Source organism: Leuciscus leuciscus (assembly GCF_965113295.1).
Source record: "Leuciscus leuciscus genome assembly, chromosome: 15".
In the NCBI taxonomy this organism is placed as follows: domain Eukaryota; kingdom Metazoa; phylum Chordata; class Actinopteri; order Cypriniformes; family Leuciscidae; genus Leuciscus; species Leuciscus leuciscus.
Genome location: NC_138739.1, coordinates 21,892,202 through 21,911,459, shown reverse-complemented (window position 1 = coordinate 21,911,459; position 19,258 = coordinate 21,892,202). Strand labels below are relative to the sequence as shown.

The 19,258-nt window shown below is 35.4% G+C and overlaps 1 protein-coding gene and 1 long non-coding RNA gene across 2 annotated transcripts in view; one reads left to right on the top strand and one right to left on the bottom strand.

Annotated features, from left to right (window-relative positions):
* LOC309475696 overlaps positions 1–19,258 on the top strand; it is a 55,957-nt gene that overhangs the window by 12,181 nt on the left and 24,518 nt on the right. The gene's annotated exons all lie outside the window — the stretch shown is intronic.
* Positions 1–19,258, bottom strand: part of LOC309475629 (SLAM family member 5-like) — a 40,380-nt gene that overhangs the window by 1,495 nt on the left and 19,627 nt on the right. The window contains exons 5-6 of the mRNA XM_082138499.1: positions 17,260–17,278; positions 10,333–10,400 (exon numbers count right to left, since the gene is read on the bottom strand). Of these exons, the coding sequence (XP_081994625.1) occupies positions 10,333–10,400; positions 17,260–17,278 (87 nt within the window). The remainder of the gene's footprint in view (positions 1–10,332; positions 10,401–17,259; positions 17,279–19,258) is intronic.

Genomic DNA, 19,258 nt, shown 5'->3' with positions numbered 1-19,258 from the left:
AAAACTATTATTTTCTTGCCCTCTATTAGAAAAATAAAGCACCATGGTATAACAATACTACGCATGTTTTAAAGAGAGAAACTCGTATTTTAGAGCGTAAATGGAAACAAACTAATTTAGAGGTCTTTAGAATCGCGTGGAAAGACAGTATGTCACGTTATAAAAAGGCCCTAAAAGCGGCCAGGGCTGAGCACCTCCGCAAACTAATAGAAAACAACCAAAATAATCCAAGGTTTTTATTTAACACCGTGGCTAAACTAACAAATAAACAGACGTCACCCGAACAAAATATCCCGTTACAGTTCAGTAGTAATGATTTCATGAACTTCTTCACTGAGAAAATAGAAAGCATCAGAACCACAATTGTAAACGTTCAATCTTCAATCGCGCCTTATAATTCAGCTTCAATTATCACCCCGCAAGAACAATTACAGTGCTTTACAACTATAGAACAAAAAGAGTTAAATAAACTTATCACTTCATCTAAAACAACAACATGTTTATTAGATCCTATACCAACTAAACTACTGAAAGAAGTGTTACCTGTAGTGGAAGAGCCTCTCCTCAATATTATTAACTCGTCTTTATCTCTAGGTCATGTTCCAAGAACATTTAAACTGGCAGTTATAAAACCTCTCATTAAGAAACCACAATTAGATCATAATAATCTAGCAAATTATAGACCCATTTCAAATCTTCCATTTATGTCTAAAATATTAGAAAAAGTGGTGTCCGCTCAACTGGGCTCTTTCTTGCAACAAAATGATATCTATGAAAAGTTTCAGTCTGGATTCAGACCGCATCATAGCACTGAAACTGTGCTCGTTAAAATCACAAATGATTTACTTTTAGCTTCTGACCAAGGCTGTATCTCAATACTAGTTTTACTTGATCTTAGTGCTGCGTTCGATACTATAGATCACACAATACTCTTAGATCGACTACAAAATTATATTGGTGTTCAAGGACAAGCACTAAGCTGGTTCAAATCATACCTATCTGACCGCTACCATTTTGTCTATTTAAATGGAGAAAAATCGATCATAACTCCAGTAAACTATGGAGTGCCGCAGGGATCTGTGTTAGGCCCAGAGCCGGATTAACGCAAAGGCAAACTAGGCACGTGCCTAGGGCCCGATTGGCGGGATGGGGCCCAGACAGAGGGACAAAAAAAAAAAAAAAAAAAAAAATTGTACAAATGTCCTATCTACAATTTATTTCAATATTTATTAATTAACTAAAAATAGTGACGATGTTTATCTTAACCATAGACTGTTACATTACTGCAGTTAAACCAATTAATGTGTCCGTTACAAAGCGGGTGCCGGCTTCTGAAAGTATGTGTAACGAACATCCATCAGGTGCTGCGAGGCAAAAGCCTAATAAGCACACAAAGAAGCACAGCTCATAATGCAGGTGTGTGAGTTGTCGTCATCTATTTTGGAGTGATTGCAATGTATTCTAAATATAAACTTGTACTGTAGATCAGCGTCATTTCTGGAAAAATCATTCACCGCTTTATTACGAGTTTAAAAGAGCGCGAGCGTCATTAACGTGCCCAGACGCGACGCTTTGAATTTGCGCGTACAATGAATAACATCGCGTCGGGAGCTGACTAGTAAAAAAGCTACAAAATTAAAAGACAAGACGTCTGTATTCTAAGTTAAAAAGCCAACACACTCACTACAACATTTTTAAATGTTTTAAATAAAGGATCTCATATCTATGGGTCTATCTTCTAAATTCTGCTGATGATTAGATTATACCCTGACATTACGCCAATAATATCAGTTTATATATATTTTTCTGCTCAGTAGCGATCGTGTCTTTCTCTTCCACTTGATTTGTGTATAGCATATTTAAGGTAGCAATGCAATATAAAAGCACTTATGCTCATCTACTGAAGTGGGATTCTGGAACTGTGAATAAATTGAATAAAACAGCAAAATAACAACAACAACAACAATAACATCTTCATTAAACAAAAAAGAGATTACCTTAGATAAAGTTTGATTAATATGTACATACAGTACCGGTAAAAGTCTGGACCCATTACTATTTTTAATGTTTTTGAAAGAAGTTTATTATTATGCTCTACAAGCCTGCATTTATTTGATCAAAAATACAGAAAAAAACAGGAATATTCAGCAAGGATGTGTTAAATATATAAAAAGTGATAGTGAAGACTTTTTTAAAACAACTTTTTAATAATAAAAAATCCTGAAAAAAAGTATCACAGGTTATAAAATAAATATTAAAGGAGAAGTTCACTTTTAAAATGAAAATTCTGTCATCATATACTCACCCTCATGTTGTTTCAAACCTGTATGAATTTCTTTCTTCTGCTGAACACAAAGGAAGATATTTAGAAGAATGTCAGTAACCAGACAGTTTTTGGGTCCCATTGACTTCCATAGTATATTTTTTTCCTACTATGGAAGTCAATGGGACCCAAAAACTGTCTGGTTACTGACATTCTTCTAAATATCTTCCTTTGTGTTCAGCAGAAGAAAGAAATTCATTTCTAACATTTGATAATAAATCAGAATATTATAAAGTTTTCTGAAGGATCACGTGACACTAAATTCAGCTTTGCATCACAGAAATATAAAGTATAGTAAAATAGAAAACCATTATTTTAAATTTTAATAATATTTCACTATATTATTTTTCTGTATTTTTGATCAAATAAATCCAGGCTTGATGAGCATAAGAGACTTCTTTCAAAAACATTAAAAATAGTAATGTGTCCAAACTTACTGTGTAAGTAAAAATATACTGCTTTTAAAATTAAATGTTGTATAAATAAAAAGGTTAGGAATCATATTTGCTTCAAGTGTTTTTTTATTGGGGGTGGGGGGCCTCCAACATGAATTTTGCCTAGGGCCTCCTAATGTCTAGAACCGGCCCTGGTTAGGCCCTCTGTTATTTTCAATATATATGATGCCACTTGGAAATATTATAAGGAAACATGGAATTAGTTTCCATTGTTATGCTGATGACACTCAAATATATATTTCATCAAGGCCGGATGAAAACGCTAAATTTTCCAAATTGACAGTGTGTTAAAGATATAAAAGATTGGATGACGCGTAATTTTCTTTTATTAAATCCAGACAAGACAGAGGTAATACTTATCGGTTCAAAAAACCGCCCACAAAACCTCGCACAATACAACTTTAACATCATAGGATGTCCTGTTACTTTATCCGCTACAGTAAAAGACCTGGGTGTTATACTCGATTGCAACCTGTCTTTTGAAAATCATATTTCATATGTTACAAAAACAGCCTTTTTCCACCTTAGAAACATTGCTAAGCTACGTAATATGCTATCAGTTTCTGATGCAGAAAAGTTAGTTCATGCATTCATGACCTCGAGACTGGATTACTGTAATGCCTTATTAGCTGGTTGTCCTGCATCCTCAATAAACAAGCTACAGTTAGTCCAAAATGCCGCCGCTAGAGTTCTTACGAGATCAAGAAAATATGATCATATACAGATGGTGGACAACCAGAATGAGACTTTTACCGCCGCCGTTCCCGCGGCGGCAAAATTGGGATGTGTATTTGCTGCCTTTTACCGCTGAGTGGCGCTGTAATCACAGACTTTGAAAAGTGTCAGTTTATTCTCTTAATGACGTAATCTGCCGCGGCAGTAATCTGAGCTGAGGTCAGGGCCGGTTCTAGACATTAGGAGGCCCTAGGCAAAATTCATGTTGGAGGCCCCCCACCCCCAATAAAAAAACACTTGAAGCAAATATGATTCCTAACCTTTTTATTTATACAACATTTAATTTTAAAAGCAGTATATTTTTACTTACACAGTAAGTTTGGACACATTACTATTTTTAATGTTTTTGAAAGAAGTCTCTTATGCTCATCAAGCCTGGATTTATTTGATCAAAAATACAGAAAAATAATATAGTGAAATATTATTAAAATTTAAAATAATGGTTTTCTATTTTACTATACTTTATATTTCTGTGATGCAAAGCTGAATTTAGTGTCACGTGATCCTTCAGAAAACTTTATAATATTCTGATTTATTATCAAATGTTAGAAATGAATTTCTTTCTTCTGCTGAACACAAAGGAAGATATTTAGAAGAATGTCAGTAACCAGACAGTTTTTGGGTCCCATTGACTTCCATAGTAGGAAAAAAATATACTATGGAAGTCAATGGGACCCAAAAACTGTCTGGTTACTGACATTCTTCTAAATATCTTCCTTTGTGTTCAGCAGAAGAAAGAAATTCATACAGGTTTGAAACAACATGAGGGTGAGTATATGATGACAGAATTTTCATTTTAAAAGTGAACTTCTCCTTTAATATTTATTTTATAACCTGTGATACTTTTTTTCAGGATTTTTTATTATTAAAAAGTTGTTTTAAAAAAGTCTTCACTATCACTTTTTATATATTTAACACATCCTTGCTGAATATTCCTGTTTTTTTCTGTATTTTTGATCAAATAAATGCAGGCTTGTAGAGCATAATAATAAACTTCTTTCAAAAACATTAAAAATAGTAATGGGTCCAGACTTTTACCGGTACTGTATGTACATATTAATCAAACTTTATCTAAGGTAATCTCTTTTTTGTTTAATGAAGATGTTATTGTTGTTGTTGTTGTTATTTTGCTGTTTTATTCAATTTATTCACAGTTCCAGAATCCCACTTCAGTAGATGAGCATAAGTGCTTTTATATTGCATTGCTACCTTAAATATGCTATACACAAATCAAGTGGAAGAGAAAGACACGATCGCTACTGAGCAGAAAAATATATATAAACTGATATTATTGGCGTAATGTCAGGGTATAATCTAATCATCAGCAGAATTTAGAAGATAGACCCATAGATATGAGATCCTTTATTTAAAACATTTAAAAATGTTGTAGTGAGTGTGTTGGCTTTTTAACTTAGAATACAGACGTCTTGTCTTTTAATTTTGTAGCTTTTTTACTAGTCAGCTCCCGACGCGATGTTATTCATTGTACGCGCAAATTCAAAGCGTCGCGTCTGGGCACGTTAATGACGCTCGCGCTCTTTTAAACTCGTAATAAAGCGGTGAATGATTTTTCCAGAAATGACGCTGATCTACAGTACAAGTTTATATTTAGAATACATTGCAATCACTCCAAAATAGATGACGACAACTCACACACCTGCATTATGAGCTGTGCTTCTTTGTGTGCTTATTAGGCTTTTGCCTCGCAGCACCTGATGGATGTTCGTTACACATACTTTCAGAAGCCGGCACCCGCTTTGTAACGGACACATTAATTGGTTTAACTGCAGTAATGTAACAGTCTATGGTTAAGATAAACATCGTCACTATTTTTAGTTAATTAATAAATATTGAAATAAATTGTAGATAGGACATTTGTACAATTTTTTTTTTTTTTTTTTTTTTTGTCCCTCTGTCTGGGCCCCATCCCGCCAATCGGGCCCTAGGCACGTGCCTAGTTTGCCTTTGCGTTAATCCGGCTCTGGCTGAGGTCACAGATAAATTCAAGATAAATCTTGTGGTTAAACGAATTCAAATTCATTAAATTTAAAAAAAGTAGACACACGTTAACATTGTGTGCCCAGTTTTTCTATAATTTAGAAAGGCTATGTCAATAGGTTACTTGTCATTTACTTCGTGTTATTTTAATGTGTTTGTAGATTTATTAACTGAAACATAACAGTGAAATAAATTAAAATAATTTACCGTAAAATTAAAACATTTTCAGGACTTGCAGTTAGGCTACTATGTGAATCATCCACGAGATTGAGATGACTGACAGTGATACCCGGCCATAGCAACGGAAGACATTTTTCAAAACAGATCGAACAAATCAGAAAATACTTTCAATACAGTATTGCTTTCAATTAAAAAATAAACAATGAAAATGTAAAAGAAAATTAATTAAGTTTGAAAACCCATCGCACATTTCAAGGTAGGCTATGAATAAGGTGTCGGGACAGTTTATTTATTTAAACAGGGTTGCATCGATAGTTTATTCCCTTTGTGATGCAAAATAAGAAACACGGAATCTTATTCTTGCAACATTTTAAATTTCTATTGTCAAAGAAATTGCAGCTAAATTAAAAGATTAAAACGGTACAAAACGAAAAAAGTTCAAAGCAACATAAATTAAGAACAGGCGTTTTTCTTTGCCTCTCTCGCGCTGGATATATTTTTAGTTAGTTTGGTCTCCCTCACTGCGCGCGGCGGGTCTTTCTCGAAATTAAGCATTTCAGCGTAAAAAAAACACACCATACAGCTGATAATACTGTATATGTCGCTGTGTGTCATCCACACAAATCACGTAGAAAAAACTGTAACAAATAGCTTTTGTTCCTTCAAAGATACAACATGCCTTGCTGAATTCACCTTACAATAAAACGAGGTGGGTCGCGAATTAAAGAGCTGCTAAATTGAAATTGTTTGTGGAAAACCTTTAAATACAATCAATAAAACTACAATATAAAATTTAATAAGATATAGGGCCTACTGTACATAGGCTATGGACTTTTGGAGATTTTGAGATTAATCCTTAGAATTTTGCCTTTGCCTGCTCATCAGGCTCAGGCTGGCTCCGACACTCTCCATATGAAAGATGGAACATTAACACCTCTGTCCTGCACCCCCACGATAAAGCAACTATTGCCTTCTCCAAACCCCCCACAGGCTAGCTGAGTTTGCAAAACAAAACAAAGAGTTTGCCACTCGTCGTGGTGTGCCAAAACACTTAATTATAAACTTCAACATTTCATTCAAAACAATCTCAAAACGCTTTGTGACATTTTGAAAAGCCGTGGATGCATTACTGCCACTGGAACCATGAACGCAACAGAATACTGGTTCTGATTTTATTGTTTGTCGTTTAAACGTCATATATATATATATGCTTTTGAAATTACGATTGGAATTATTATAGGTTACAGAAGTAAAGTCATTGTATAATATTTGTTCTTTGGTGTAAAATGGAAATGCATGGTGATTTTATTTTGTAAATAGGCTATAAGCAAAAAACTATGTTTTAGAACTATAGACAAATCTCTCTGCATCAACAATAGACTATAAATTCCTCTTGAAACAAACTTTGTTGTATTATTTTAATTTAATACTGTGAAGCTGCTTTGATACAATCTGTATTGTGAAAAGCGCTATACAAATAAACTTGACTTGACTATACAATGCATTAATAGGCTAATATAAAAATATCAGTTGGCTAAGTTAGTTCGGGTTTCGAACCCGTGTCATCTAAATGATCGTAACGTAAGTTCAACCACTCGGCCACGATTCACTCGTTGCGACATGGCCTAACGTTCCAGTGTGTGTTCGCTCACACGAGCGAGAAGCGCTCTTCATTCATAAGAACGCGCCGCCGCGTTTGTCGAACACTAATTCAACATGCCAGAATAAAACCTGGCTTTAGAACAATGCATAGCGCCACTCGTCGTGGTGTGCCAAAAAATTTACAATACTTTAGTTTCATTTATTTCAGTGTTAATGTTTGAGTTAAAAAAAATCCTCTACAAATTAAATTAACACAAAGTCGGCTATAAGAATCCTTTATAGGCTACGAAAAAAGCAAAGGGCTTACAGTCTTAACATTTAGGCTACTTTGCTTAAATTCGATACATTTATTTTCAGTAGGGCCTAATACATTTGTAGGGATGTAATTTCAGTATGCTTTACCAACGCTATGTATTCAATTAAAGTTCCAAGAGGTCTGGTCTCTATATTTCCTTCCCAGCTGACACTAATATGCAAGTGCACAGCAAAAATCACAACTTGTGCTTGCTGCGAACGCAAGTTATTTAAGGTGTCTCAACTGTACACAGTCTACCCTACAGTGTGAATTCGTTACAAGGTTTCATTTAATTAAATTAATGTGCAGCAATTTGTACAAATAGAGTCTATAGGCCTACTATACTGTTGTAGCCATTAAATAATCTCATTTAGTATCATATTTGTTAAAATATTCTAATGTTATTTTTTTCCATCTATGTTGAATATGAAAAGTGAACAGCACGAGTAAGATAGGATGCATTATATCGAGAGATGGATATGGAGTGGGTCGGACATGATTTTGACCACTTCATTAAGTTTTGTTTAGTAGAAAACCTTTCTTTAAAGTGAATTTCGTTTTCTATAAATTGTATCTTAATTTTAATCAATTTTTCATCAACCAATTGCTGGATTTAAGAGATAAGTAAGAGAAGCAAATATAACAGACACTAATCATGGAGGCGCCCGCGCGGTCACTTGCATTGCACGTCAGCTGGAGCGCATCTCATCCTCCTAACTTAACGAAACTCAGCGTATGCCTCACACAGACATGATAAATACATAAAATACACAAAGCTTGAAATGTCTTCAAACGAAATAATTCAAAACGAAAAGAAAAAGGCTACTCTCTGATTATGTCTTTATGTGCATTTCTCTCTAGGTGCGTTCACTACAAATATGGCGATCGTCAACTTCATCTTTGCAGTCGACACTGTCAGAAAACACTGGTTTATTGATAAAAATCTATGCACGCATCACCGGATTTACAAATACACATCTTGCTTGTTGCACGCACATATTATGTCGAAAAAACGAAATATTATGTTGAAATAACATTATTATTAATAATACATATTTTAGAATATTTGATTAAATGCTGCTTGTTCAATTTAATAAAATTAAAACTTTAATTGTGATAATTAAAATAATTGAAAATTAAATATTTAGTGGCCAAGTTTTGCTAATTTATTATATAGGCTATTATATGCCTATTGCCTATATTAAGTCATATTAAGACAAGGCATATATTAAGTTATTTTAGCTGTTATGAGAAAAAAAATCTAACGAAATCTAAAATCTAAAAAAAATTCTAACGCCAATTCAACATGCCAGAATAAAACCTGATTTTTGAACAATGCGTAACGCCACTCGACCTGGTGTGCCAAAACACTACATTTTAAACTTCAATTTTTAATTCAAAACAATCTCAAAACGCGTTGTGACATTTTTTAAAGCAGTAGCCTAGCCTATATAAGGGCATTGAAACCAGGATCTTATCTAAAACGCGTTCCGCGTAATCTCTCAAAAATTATGCCACACTACTCCATGTATTTTTTTTTTAAGGACTGCTTTTGAAATCACTATAAATTACTATGCAATTGTATCGCTCACGAGAGCTCTTCATTTATCTAATTCCTCAATAGAATAGTAAAAATATTCAGCGTCATTGCTCCTAATATTGTCTCAATTTTAAACTTTTGATTCTATTTTTTCAGTTCTAAAATTGATTCTATCTTTGGTTCTATTCTGTTGTAGCCTAATAGGCCTATTTATATATATGAAAAATATGCCTATTAGGCTTAGGGTTTTATATTTAACCCACTTACATTTTAAAATACGGCAATTGCTGCTGTTTTGCACAATGTCCCTTTGCGCCACCTGGCGGTCATTTCGGGAACGACTTTGAAATGCGGCTGGTTTATTTTTGCCGCGGTGATTTCGCCGCGGCAGCTGGCGCGGCGGTAATAGGCATTCTGGTTGTCCACCATCTGTAACACCGATTTTATCATCACTGCATTGGTTACCTATAAAGTTCCGTATTAATTACAAGGTATTGCTACTGACTTATAAAGCCCTAAACGGCTTAGCTCCTGTCTATTTAACGGATCTTCTGTCGCCCTACAATCCATCGCGCTCTTTAAGATCACTAAATTCAAGGCTTTTGGTCATACCTAGGATATTCAGAACCACCAAAGGAGGGAGAGCATTTTCACATTTGGCTCCAAAACTCTGGAATAGTCTTCCTGATACTGTTCGTTGCTCAGATTCGCTCTCCCAGTTTAAAACTAGATTAAAGTCGCATCTCTTCAGCCAGGCATTCATATAATCCCACAGTTCAAACTACAATCCGGCCTCTAGCTCATAAATGCCAGAGGAGAACTGGCCCCCGACTGAGCCTGGGTTCTCCCAAGGTTTTTTTTCTCCATTAGGTCACCTGATGGAGTTTTAGGACACCATTAGGTCACTTGATGGAGTTTTTCGGTTCCTTGCCACTGTTGCCTTTGGCTTGCTCAGTTGGGGATATTTTGGGGATATTTAATTTAATTTTATCAATCAATAAATTCCTCTTGAAACAAACTTTGTTGTATTATTTAAATTTAATACTGTGAAGCTGCTTTGATACAATCTGTATTGTGAAAAGCGCTATACAAATAAACTTGACTTGACTTGACTTGACTCTATTCATATAAGATAACTGGGTTTGGAAGTATAACAGGTCTTCTATTCAGCATCTGTCACATTTACAATGATTTCTTTACTGACCTGTGGCAGATCTCCCATCTGAAGACAGTAGATGATCTGTGTGTATTCAGACTCTGTGATTGTCAGATCTACAAACACAAACACGTGTGGATCAGTGTGAGAGACTTTTTTTGTATTTAGCATCAGTTTTACATGACCATCCTGGGGGTTATTCCAGACAGTAAGGTTAGCTTACTGTCAAATATATCCTAACTCTCGGTTGATTAACCTAAACCTTGCATACTTGAGGTATCCAGGTCCAAAACCGTGGTCTGGAGTAAGTTCAGGAGTATGAAGCTCAAGAGTTAACGGTGACCACACAAAGATATTATCAACTGAGTGGCAAGATCCAAATCCAGGAGTCACCATGGAAATGGATGCTAAGAAGAATAGCGCCAACTTCTTCTTTATTGGCAATTTACATTCTTTGTGCATATTGTCACCTAGTGGGCGGTTTTGCTATATTTTAAATCTTATCTTTTATTCTGAAAAATTAGGTTGCTTTATGTTATGTTATAATATATAACGATATCATATAGTACTGTGTGAAATCTGTGATGCTCACTGGAGCCTCATCATGTGCTGAATACCTCTGAAATAAACTAACCCTGAAACAGAACCTGCTCTGGAGAAGGTTAAGTTCAGAGAGTAAGTTGCTATGGCTACTTACATACCCTGAAAGTTACCTTTGTTTTTGGAAATGAAGGTTGAGGTTATCTGGAAAATGATATGGCAAAAGCCTACAGTTTCCACAGTTCACTAAGTCAAACACACGCCCAAAATAATATACCTTTATAAAAAAACATGTTTGTTAAAAAACAACACCATTTCTTCTGGAACTGATCTGCAGTCAGTTGTTTACTCTTTCACAGAGGATGTTTTCCAGATGTTGTTGAGCTCAAAGGATGAACATATTCAAACATGTTTTCTTCTTCTTTTAGTTTTATGGCATCCACGACTTATCAGGTGCATACCGCCACCTACTGTACCGGAGTATGCAATATGGGTAATGATCTACTTTACTTAAAAAAAATAAAAAATAAAAACGTTCCTATATAACTTTTTTAATATTACATATATATGTATATCCCTAGATCTTATAACATACCCCTATACTCTTTATTCCACAATATTAATTCTGTGTATCCTCTACCCCTCCTGTTGTTCCCAATACACCCTTCCATTTTCTTCCTACCTGACTTATCTTTTTTATTTTTTATTTAATCATCTCTTCTCTATATGTCTTACAATGTAACAGTATATGCTCTGCATTTTCTGTAATTTTGCACTCCAAATATTCATCTAATTGACTTTTACCGAACATGTTTTATTTAACCCTGTGTGGTCAAACCTCAGTCTGGTTAAAACTATCTGCTCCCTTCTGTTCCTTCTGATCACACCCTGTGTATTGAGAGATTTCTGTATACCAAAATATTTCCTTCCACTATGTCCCACCTATCCTGCCAGCTTTCGCAATCTAAATAAACTTTGATGAATTTCTAACATTAAATCTTCTCTGTTAGATTTAATATTTTGAATACTGTATAGGGCTGCTATAGAGTCAACACAACAAACCACTCTATCTGGTTTTACTTCCGCCACCCACTTTAACCCTACAATAATCGCCATCATCTCTGCCGTGTAAACTGACAACTGTTTGGATAATCTTTTCCCAATACTTACATTTAGTTTTGGTATGTGAATGCCAATGCCTACCCTAACTTCTTCGTCTTTGGATCGATATGTATAAATATCTAATAATTAAAATATTCACTTCTTATGTACTGACTTGCCATATGTGACCCTGGATCACAAAACCAGTCTTAAGTCGCACGGGTATATTTGTGGCAATAGCCAACAAAACATTGTATGGGTCAAAATTATCGATTTTTCTTTTATGCCAAAAATCATCAGGATATTAAGTAAAGATCATGATCCATGAAGATATTTTGTAAATTTCCCACCTTAAATATATAAAAAAAATATTTTTGTGAGTGGATGCAGCACAATCGCCAATAGAAATGGACAACTTTAAAGGCGATTTTCTCAATATTTCGATTTTTCTGCACCCTCAGTTTCCAGATTTTCAAATAGTTGTATCTCGGCCAAATATTGTCATATCCTAACATGCCTAATATCAATGGAAAGATTATGTATTCAGCTTTCAGATGATGTATAAATCTCAATTTAAAAAAAATTACACATAAGATTTTTGTGGTACAGGGTCACATATGTCCTTTCTCTCACTCTTCCCATTCTTTTATTTCATTATGTTTAAATCTACCTCAGTTTTTGGAAACATCCATATAGGGATACTACTAATAGGGGAAGGGGAGTTAAAACGGAAATTCTCTAATCTTAATTCTTCTGCTTTAGCCTTTACAAATCCTTTTAAAACATTACCCATCCAAATCCATTACCTTGAAAATAATTATATTCCCAACATTCTTTAATGACACTATTTGTAGGATTTTCATTACAGCATAAGTTTATCTTTTCTCAGGTCTGAGGGCATTTCTCTTAACTCTACCTGGATCTAGCCTACCTGTAGACACGAGCATGCCTTTTTTTCCTGAAGTCTTTTTGTTGGTTGGATTTTCAGTTTACTACACATTTCGCAATTCCTCCTCCAATATTGAAAATGCCAAAATACAATGCATTTATTGTGTGAAAAGGTATAAAATAGCAAGTTTTGGGAGTGAACCACATTTAATAAAAATGAAAACACTTACCACGTGAGAACCAAATCCACAGACCGAAGAAAAATGCTTTATGAATCATATTCACAATTCCCTATGTCCAAGCCACCCAAAAAACAGAGAATTGAGTTTTAGAATGAGTTTGTTTGATTGATGAAATCCAACAATGCGTTAAGACCATTTCGATCCGCTTTTCTCAAATCTATGTAAATAAATCTTCAAGTAGCCTAATCCTATGTCTAAAAGATCCTTTCAAATAAGTTATTAGTATTTTTATTTATCAGTTTTGCGGGGAAAAAAGAGAAGACATACAGAACCCCAAACTCTACTTCATGATTTCAATTTCAGCCTTCCAGATTTCAGTTACTTCGTCTGGAAAACATCGCCCGCAGCGCCGCCCCTCCCCTCCCCTCAGGGTCGTCCCATAATTGCCTGTGTCTTCAGTTCAGTGCTTGAGACGTCTTTACAGTAACTATAGCATTAGAGGAAAGTCAGCTCTTTCAGCGACGCAAACAGGACGAAGACTGAGTTGGGACTGTTATAGTGCAGATTTTTTGCATGATTATGTTCACTTTGCTCTACTTGTGGTTGTTGCTCTTCTAGTAGGCTATAAGCTCTTCAACTCCTTCCTGTCATTTTCCTTTCAGAAAAATGAATAAATCCTTCAGAGTACAGCTCTATAACTAACAGCTGAATGTAAACATTTTTCCTGTCACATCAGTTTCTAATATACCAAATACAACAGTTTTTTTATTATTTGCATATCAAACACATCGCAAAGCTGCTGCTTAGGCATTTTGACAAAGAAATTGCGTTTACAGCTTATATCACATCCTGCAGCCCAAAAGGCCATTAAAATACAATATCTGAGATGTCAAATCAGTGTACAAAAGTTACATAAGCTTATATATTGAATAGTTGATGTCATTTCACTTCTATAGCCACTAGTTCACATTATCAAGAGATTTTCTGACACTTTGGGTTTTGGTTGGCCACTACTTCCTGTACAGAAATCTAGTTAAGTTGAAAAGAAGTGTGTGTGGTGAATGTTTGTGCATGTGTGTATAATGGAGAGCACTATTCCGAAATTCAAATGATACATTAAAAGGACGTTCTTTTGAATACCATCCATAATGTTCATAGTCTGCCAATTCTTATTTACAAAAGCATCTGCACACAAGCATGTTGTATTGTAGGAAATGTAATACAAATATTCAGAGTTTGTTCATTGTATTCAGTCTAATCTCTAATTCTGGTCTCCCTTAATCTTCACTCTCTCGATTGCAAGTTGTTCAGAATGCGGCTGCAAGACTTTTGACTGGGTCTAAAAAGAGGGATCATATTTCTCCTGTTTTAGCATCCCTTCACTGGCTTCCCATTAAATTCAGAGTTGATTTCAAGATCCTTATGTTCGTATATAAGGCGTTGTCTGGCCGTACACCAAGGTACATTAGTGTCATATTGTCCTGCTAGGGCACTTAGATCTTCCAGTCACTTCCTCTTAAATGTGTCTCTGTGTCGCTACAAATTAAAGGGTGATCGGGCCTTTTCTGTGGCTGGGCCCAAGCTTTGGAATGGTCTCCCTTATCATGTGAGGTCTCCTCCTTCATTGGACCTTTTTAAATCCTCTATTAAAACGCATTTTTATTCTTTAGCTTTTGGGAACCTGCAATTGTTGTTGTTGTTGTTTTATAGTGTAGACCTGCTTTGTACTATGTACAGCACTTTGGATCAATCTATACTGTGTTTAAATGTGCTTTATAAATAAATGTTGTTGTTGTTGACTCATTGTTCTCACTGAATGTAACAAGGTCAGCCATCATCCTCAATGCAGCCTTTCATGACTTACATGACTTACATGTTTATGTAAGAGTTTCCTCCAGTTATATTTTCTCACTTCTAGCTTCTTCCTTCTTATTTGTTCTCTTTTAATGTATAGGCCTACATATGATGAGTTATGTTGTCTTGAAGTAATGCAACACATTTATTTCTTTAAGTTGCAGGGCGTGAGTTTGTATGCAGCCCTTCACCCACATGCAGTGTTTCCAGCACCTTCTGCTCATATCTCTAATAATAGACAAGACACCCGTACCACATCTGACCAAACACCACAGCACGCCTCATTCTGAGCGGAGCAGGTAATGTGCCACAGTGCATGAAGCTTCTCGCATTCAATCTGTGCATTAAAAAAATGCTTGTGCAAGACTGCAAAATAGAAATAAGTACCAAAATAATGAGCGTTTTGTTGTAATATTTCACTATAAAACACTTACACTGAGAACATGCAACCATTCAATCCTCTAGATATTTAAACAAATAGGTTTCATTTATATTTATTGATTTATACAATTTTGTTTGCTTATTTTCAGCACACTATATTTCAACAAGCAGCTGCAGTTTTACTGGTGCAATGTGTCACCCATGACATCTGTGCTAGATTGTCTTCATAGGGCCGCACAAAGAGATGGTGTGATGCGGAGAGTTGAAAAGTTGACTTTAGTTTTGAGGCTCATGTGGATGCTGTGTGTAAGAAAGCCCACCATTCCATAGAGATTCCACTCATCCCTTGCAGAATGTTTTTAAGTGGCTTCCTTCTACTCATAGATATTATGTGCTATTTTTTCGGACTAATAGATAAAAAAATTATTTTGAACCAGCTGCCGTGGTTTATTAAATTATTCTAGGTAAATTATTTATGGAAGACATTTTTTCCTCCTTTTTTCCTTGTGTGTTGTTGTGCTTGTTTTGTTGATTGTATGGTTTACGGCTGGCTGTGAAACATATTGGGGATAATAAAGCAAACCTTACGTTACCTATGGTTTTAAAATGTTTTTCTAAATAAGCACTAGATGTGTGTCTTTGAACTTTGCAAAAAATCGCTGGTATATGGTTTTAAATCTGTCTGTAACCTCTGGTGGTGTTTGTTTAATACAAACATAATGTATTACAAAGATGCTGGCTGAGAATTTCAAACACAGAAAAAAATGTTTTAGACATAAAAAAAACCAAGAGATTGATGCAATTGGTAATATTAAATATAATATCAAATCAACAATACAAAGACAATATACTTCAGTGACTCCTACTCTGGATCTAAGTGATATTCTCCTGACATCTGTTTCACGGTATGTGTTGATAGTTCACAACTGTCTTTGTTCTTCTGGCCACATCCAGCAATGGTTTCTGTCAGACAAAGAGAAAAAAATCATTTGACAAATTCCGTGTTATGCCTCAACAAACATGACAAAGTAATTAAAATGTCAGTGTAAACACTCCTCTTGTAATAGACTGAGATTAAGACAAACAACAAAACTAGTTTTTTCTCACCCTCTATTCATATAAGATAACTGGGTTTGGAAGTATAACAGGTCTTCTATTCAGCATCATTGTGAGATTAATGTCTGTCACATTTACAATGATTTCTTTACTGACCTGTGGCAGATCTCCCATCTGAAGACAGTAGATGATCTGTGTGTATTCAGACTCTGTGGTTGTCAGATCTACAAACACAAACACGTGTGGATCAGTGTGAGGAGAGTTCAGTGCTCTGATCAACAGATATGAGTCAATAAAGCAATATTTCCTTTGAATGGGATGTACTGCCATCTAGTGGAACATGTTTCCAGTTTGAAGTTTAAATTACTTAAAAGTGAACTAAGTAACTTTTTTTACCTTAACTGAACAGCTTCGGAGTCATTGGAATGGTTATATGACTTATTTCGGGTTGAATGGTGGTCGTTTCGCACCCCCCTGGTGCCCGTGAGCGGAAAATACGCACTTGCAACTTTGAGCCGGCGCGCCGCCGGCCGCTGCGTCAGGAAGTCTCGCATGATATCAGGTCTCGCGATGTAAACAATTGCTTTACGGCCAAAAGAAATCTGCTAAAATGCTGTCATTATTGCGCTCCCTCACGCTGTCCGAACCCGAATGAAGAAGACGTTTTAAAGAACGTCCCATCTGCTTTGATGTCGTTGATCTATAGCCTCTGGTGTCTGAGAATCAACAACGAATTTTTACGACAGTGTTGTCAAATATCTATTCCGAAGCTGTGGGGGGAGCTCTAGAGAGAAACCTGCGAGCAAAAAGCGAGAATACAGCGAAGAAGTCCCGAAGCTACTGAGTGCTGCTTTAAAGAAAGTGAACCGTCTGTTTTCATATGTAGTTTTAACATACATTGCAGCACGTCTTTTCAACACTTTATTTTGACCCAGAAAGTATCATTTTATTGAATGAATAAGGTAATACTTGCCCTCTTGTGTTGCTTGTTTGCAGTTCCTGCAGTGAAAGTATTTCACCAACACAACTACAGCTATGACCAGTATCAGTAAACCAGCTGATTTCATTGGAATAAGAAGTGACGGCTGAATGGCATCTGTAATGAAGAGAAAACAGTCATTTATATTAATGTTATAGTCTTTCAATGACTCAATCAAGACATTATATAACACTGCAGAACTCAATATAAACCATTATCATAAACTAAGACACTCGAGATCCCACTTTTAAACAAAATCTTTAAAGCTCATTAAGATAAAATAGCACAACAGTTGTGTTTCCCTGCAGTATTTACAATCATTAACATCCAGCAAAATCTACTGAATTACTCTGACGTACCTGGACATGTGTGACAGAGATCAGTGTTGTTGAGGTGTGTAGTTCGGTTGGTGAATGAATAAGACACCACACAGCTGTAGGAATCATCCAGACACTGAATCTCCAGAGGTAGAGAGAGACTGATGCTGAGATCAGACACACTGATGCTGGACAATACACTGATTCCTTTGTACCAGGAGAGAGTCACATCACTCACATTCAACACCAGTGAACATCTGGACTCTGATGAGGATGACAATGATGATGAAGGATTTTGAACTGATGAAAGTTTCTGATGATGCCAGGAGTGGGCAGACGAGCTGAAAAAATATAATGTAAAAACTAAAATGTTTTTAAGGAACAATCAATGATATCTTAAGACATTGTAAGTAAGATTTTCAAACATGCAGGTCAATAAATGTGTCAACATAGTGTTCGCAAGGAATTTCTTCATAACTTTCTGCAATTACGTCGTCATGACAGTTTATTCATCTAAACATTATTTTAATATTAATCTCTATTTTCTCTAAATGTGGGTTTTCAGCTTGTCTAACATTGCTCCTAAAACAACACTATTGTTTTGATTCCTTGTAAAAGCACTGGTATTTCCTTGAGGAAAGTACCACAATTTATGTATAAACCAAGTGTAGATAATGGGTTTTGGTAACACTTTTGTCAGTTATATACTTATGAACATCCAGATTAATCAGGAGAAGTTTTATTTTTGAGTATTATAACAGTCTGAATCATCATGAGAATCATTTACTCACCAACAGTAACATTGGATCTCTTGTATGAAGTTCCTCTGCTTCTAATGATAGATAGTTCATAAAGTCCAGTGTGTTCAGTTCTGATGTTTCTGATGGTCAGAGATCCAGTTTGATTGTCCATCTGTAGTTTGTCTTTGAATCTTCCATCATTACTGACAGATACAAAGTTTATTTGGTCCCTTCTAATGATTTCAGCTATTCGAGTGTCTTGAGGTCCAAACGTCCACAGTTTCAGATCATCTCTCTGTACTTGAACATCAGTGTTTAGAGTGACAGAATCTCCCTCAGTCACTGACACTGACTTCACTTCATCTGGATCACCAAACACACCTGAAACAGAAAAAAACCCTGATCAAGATCAAATATAATATTTATGAGGAAGATCAACTAGGACAAAAGATTGCACTAAATATTTAACACCATGAAAAAAAGGCCTTTAAAGTAATATCCTGCTGTTAGGAATGGCCCCTTAACAAATTAACAAATAAGAAACATGGCAGATTTAACTCGCACTGATTTTTCGTGTTATTTCAAAGGATATTTATAACGTACCATTCGATAGCAATAAACACAGACAGAAGAAAGATGCGCTGTGAATAATTTTTCTGAACTTCTCAATAAACATATATATATATATATATATATATATATATATATATATATATATCCATAGTAAGAACTTAAACTTAAAGCTGACACAGTTCCAGGTTAGAAGTCCGTTCAGAAACAGGATCTAGGAGTTTACGCTACACTTACATGCACACACCATCTCTCTCTCTCTCTCTCTCTCTCTCTCTCTCTCGACACGAGCGTTTATAGTGATCGGTTATATAGGCTATGTATTTCTCGACTAAAAAAAGCGCTTCAGGAACAGGAAGGTTGTAG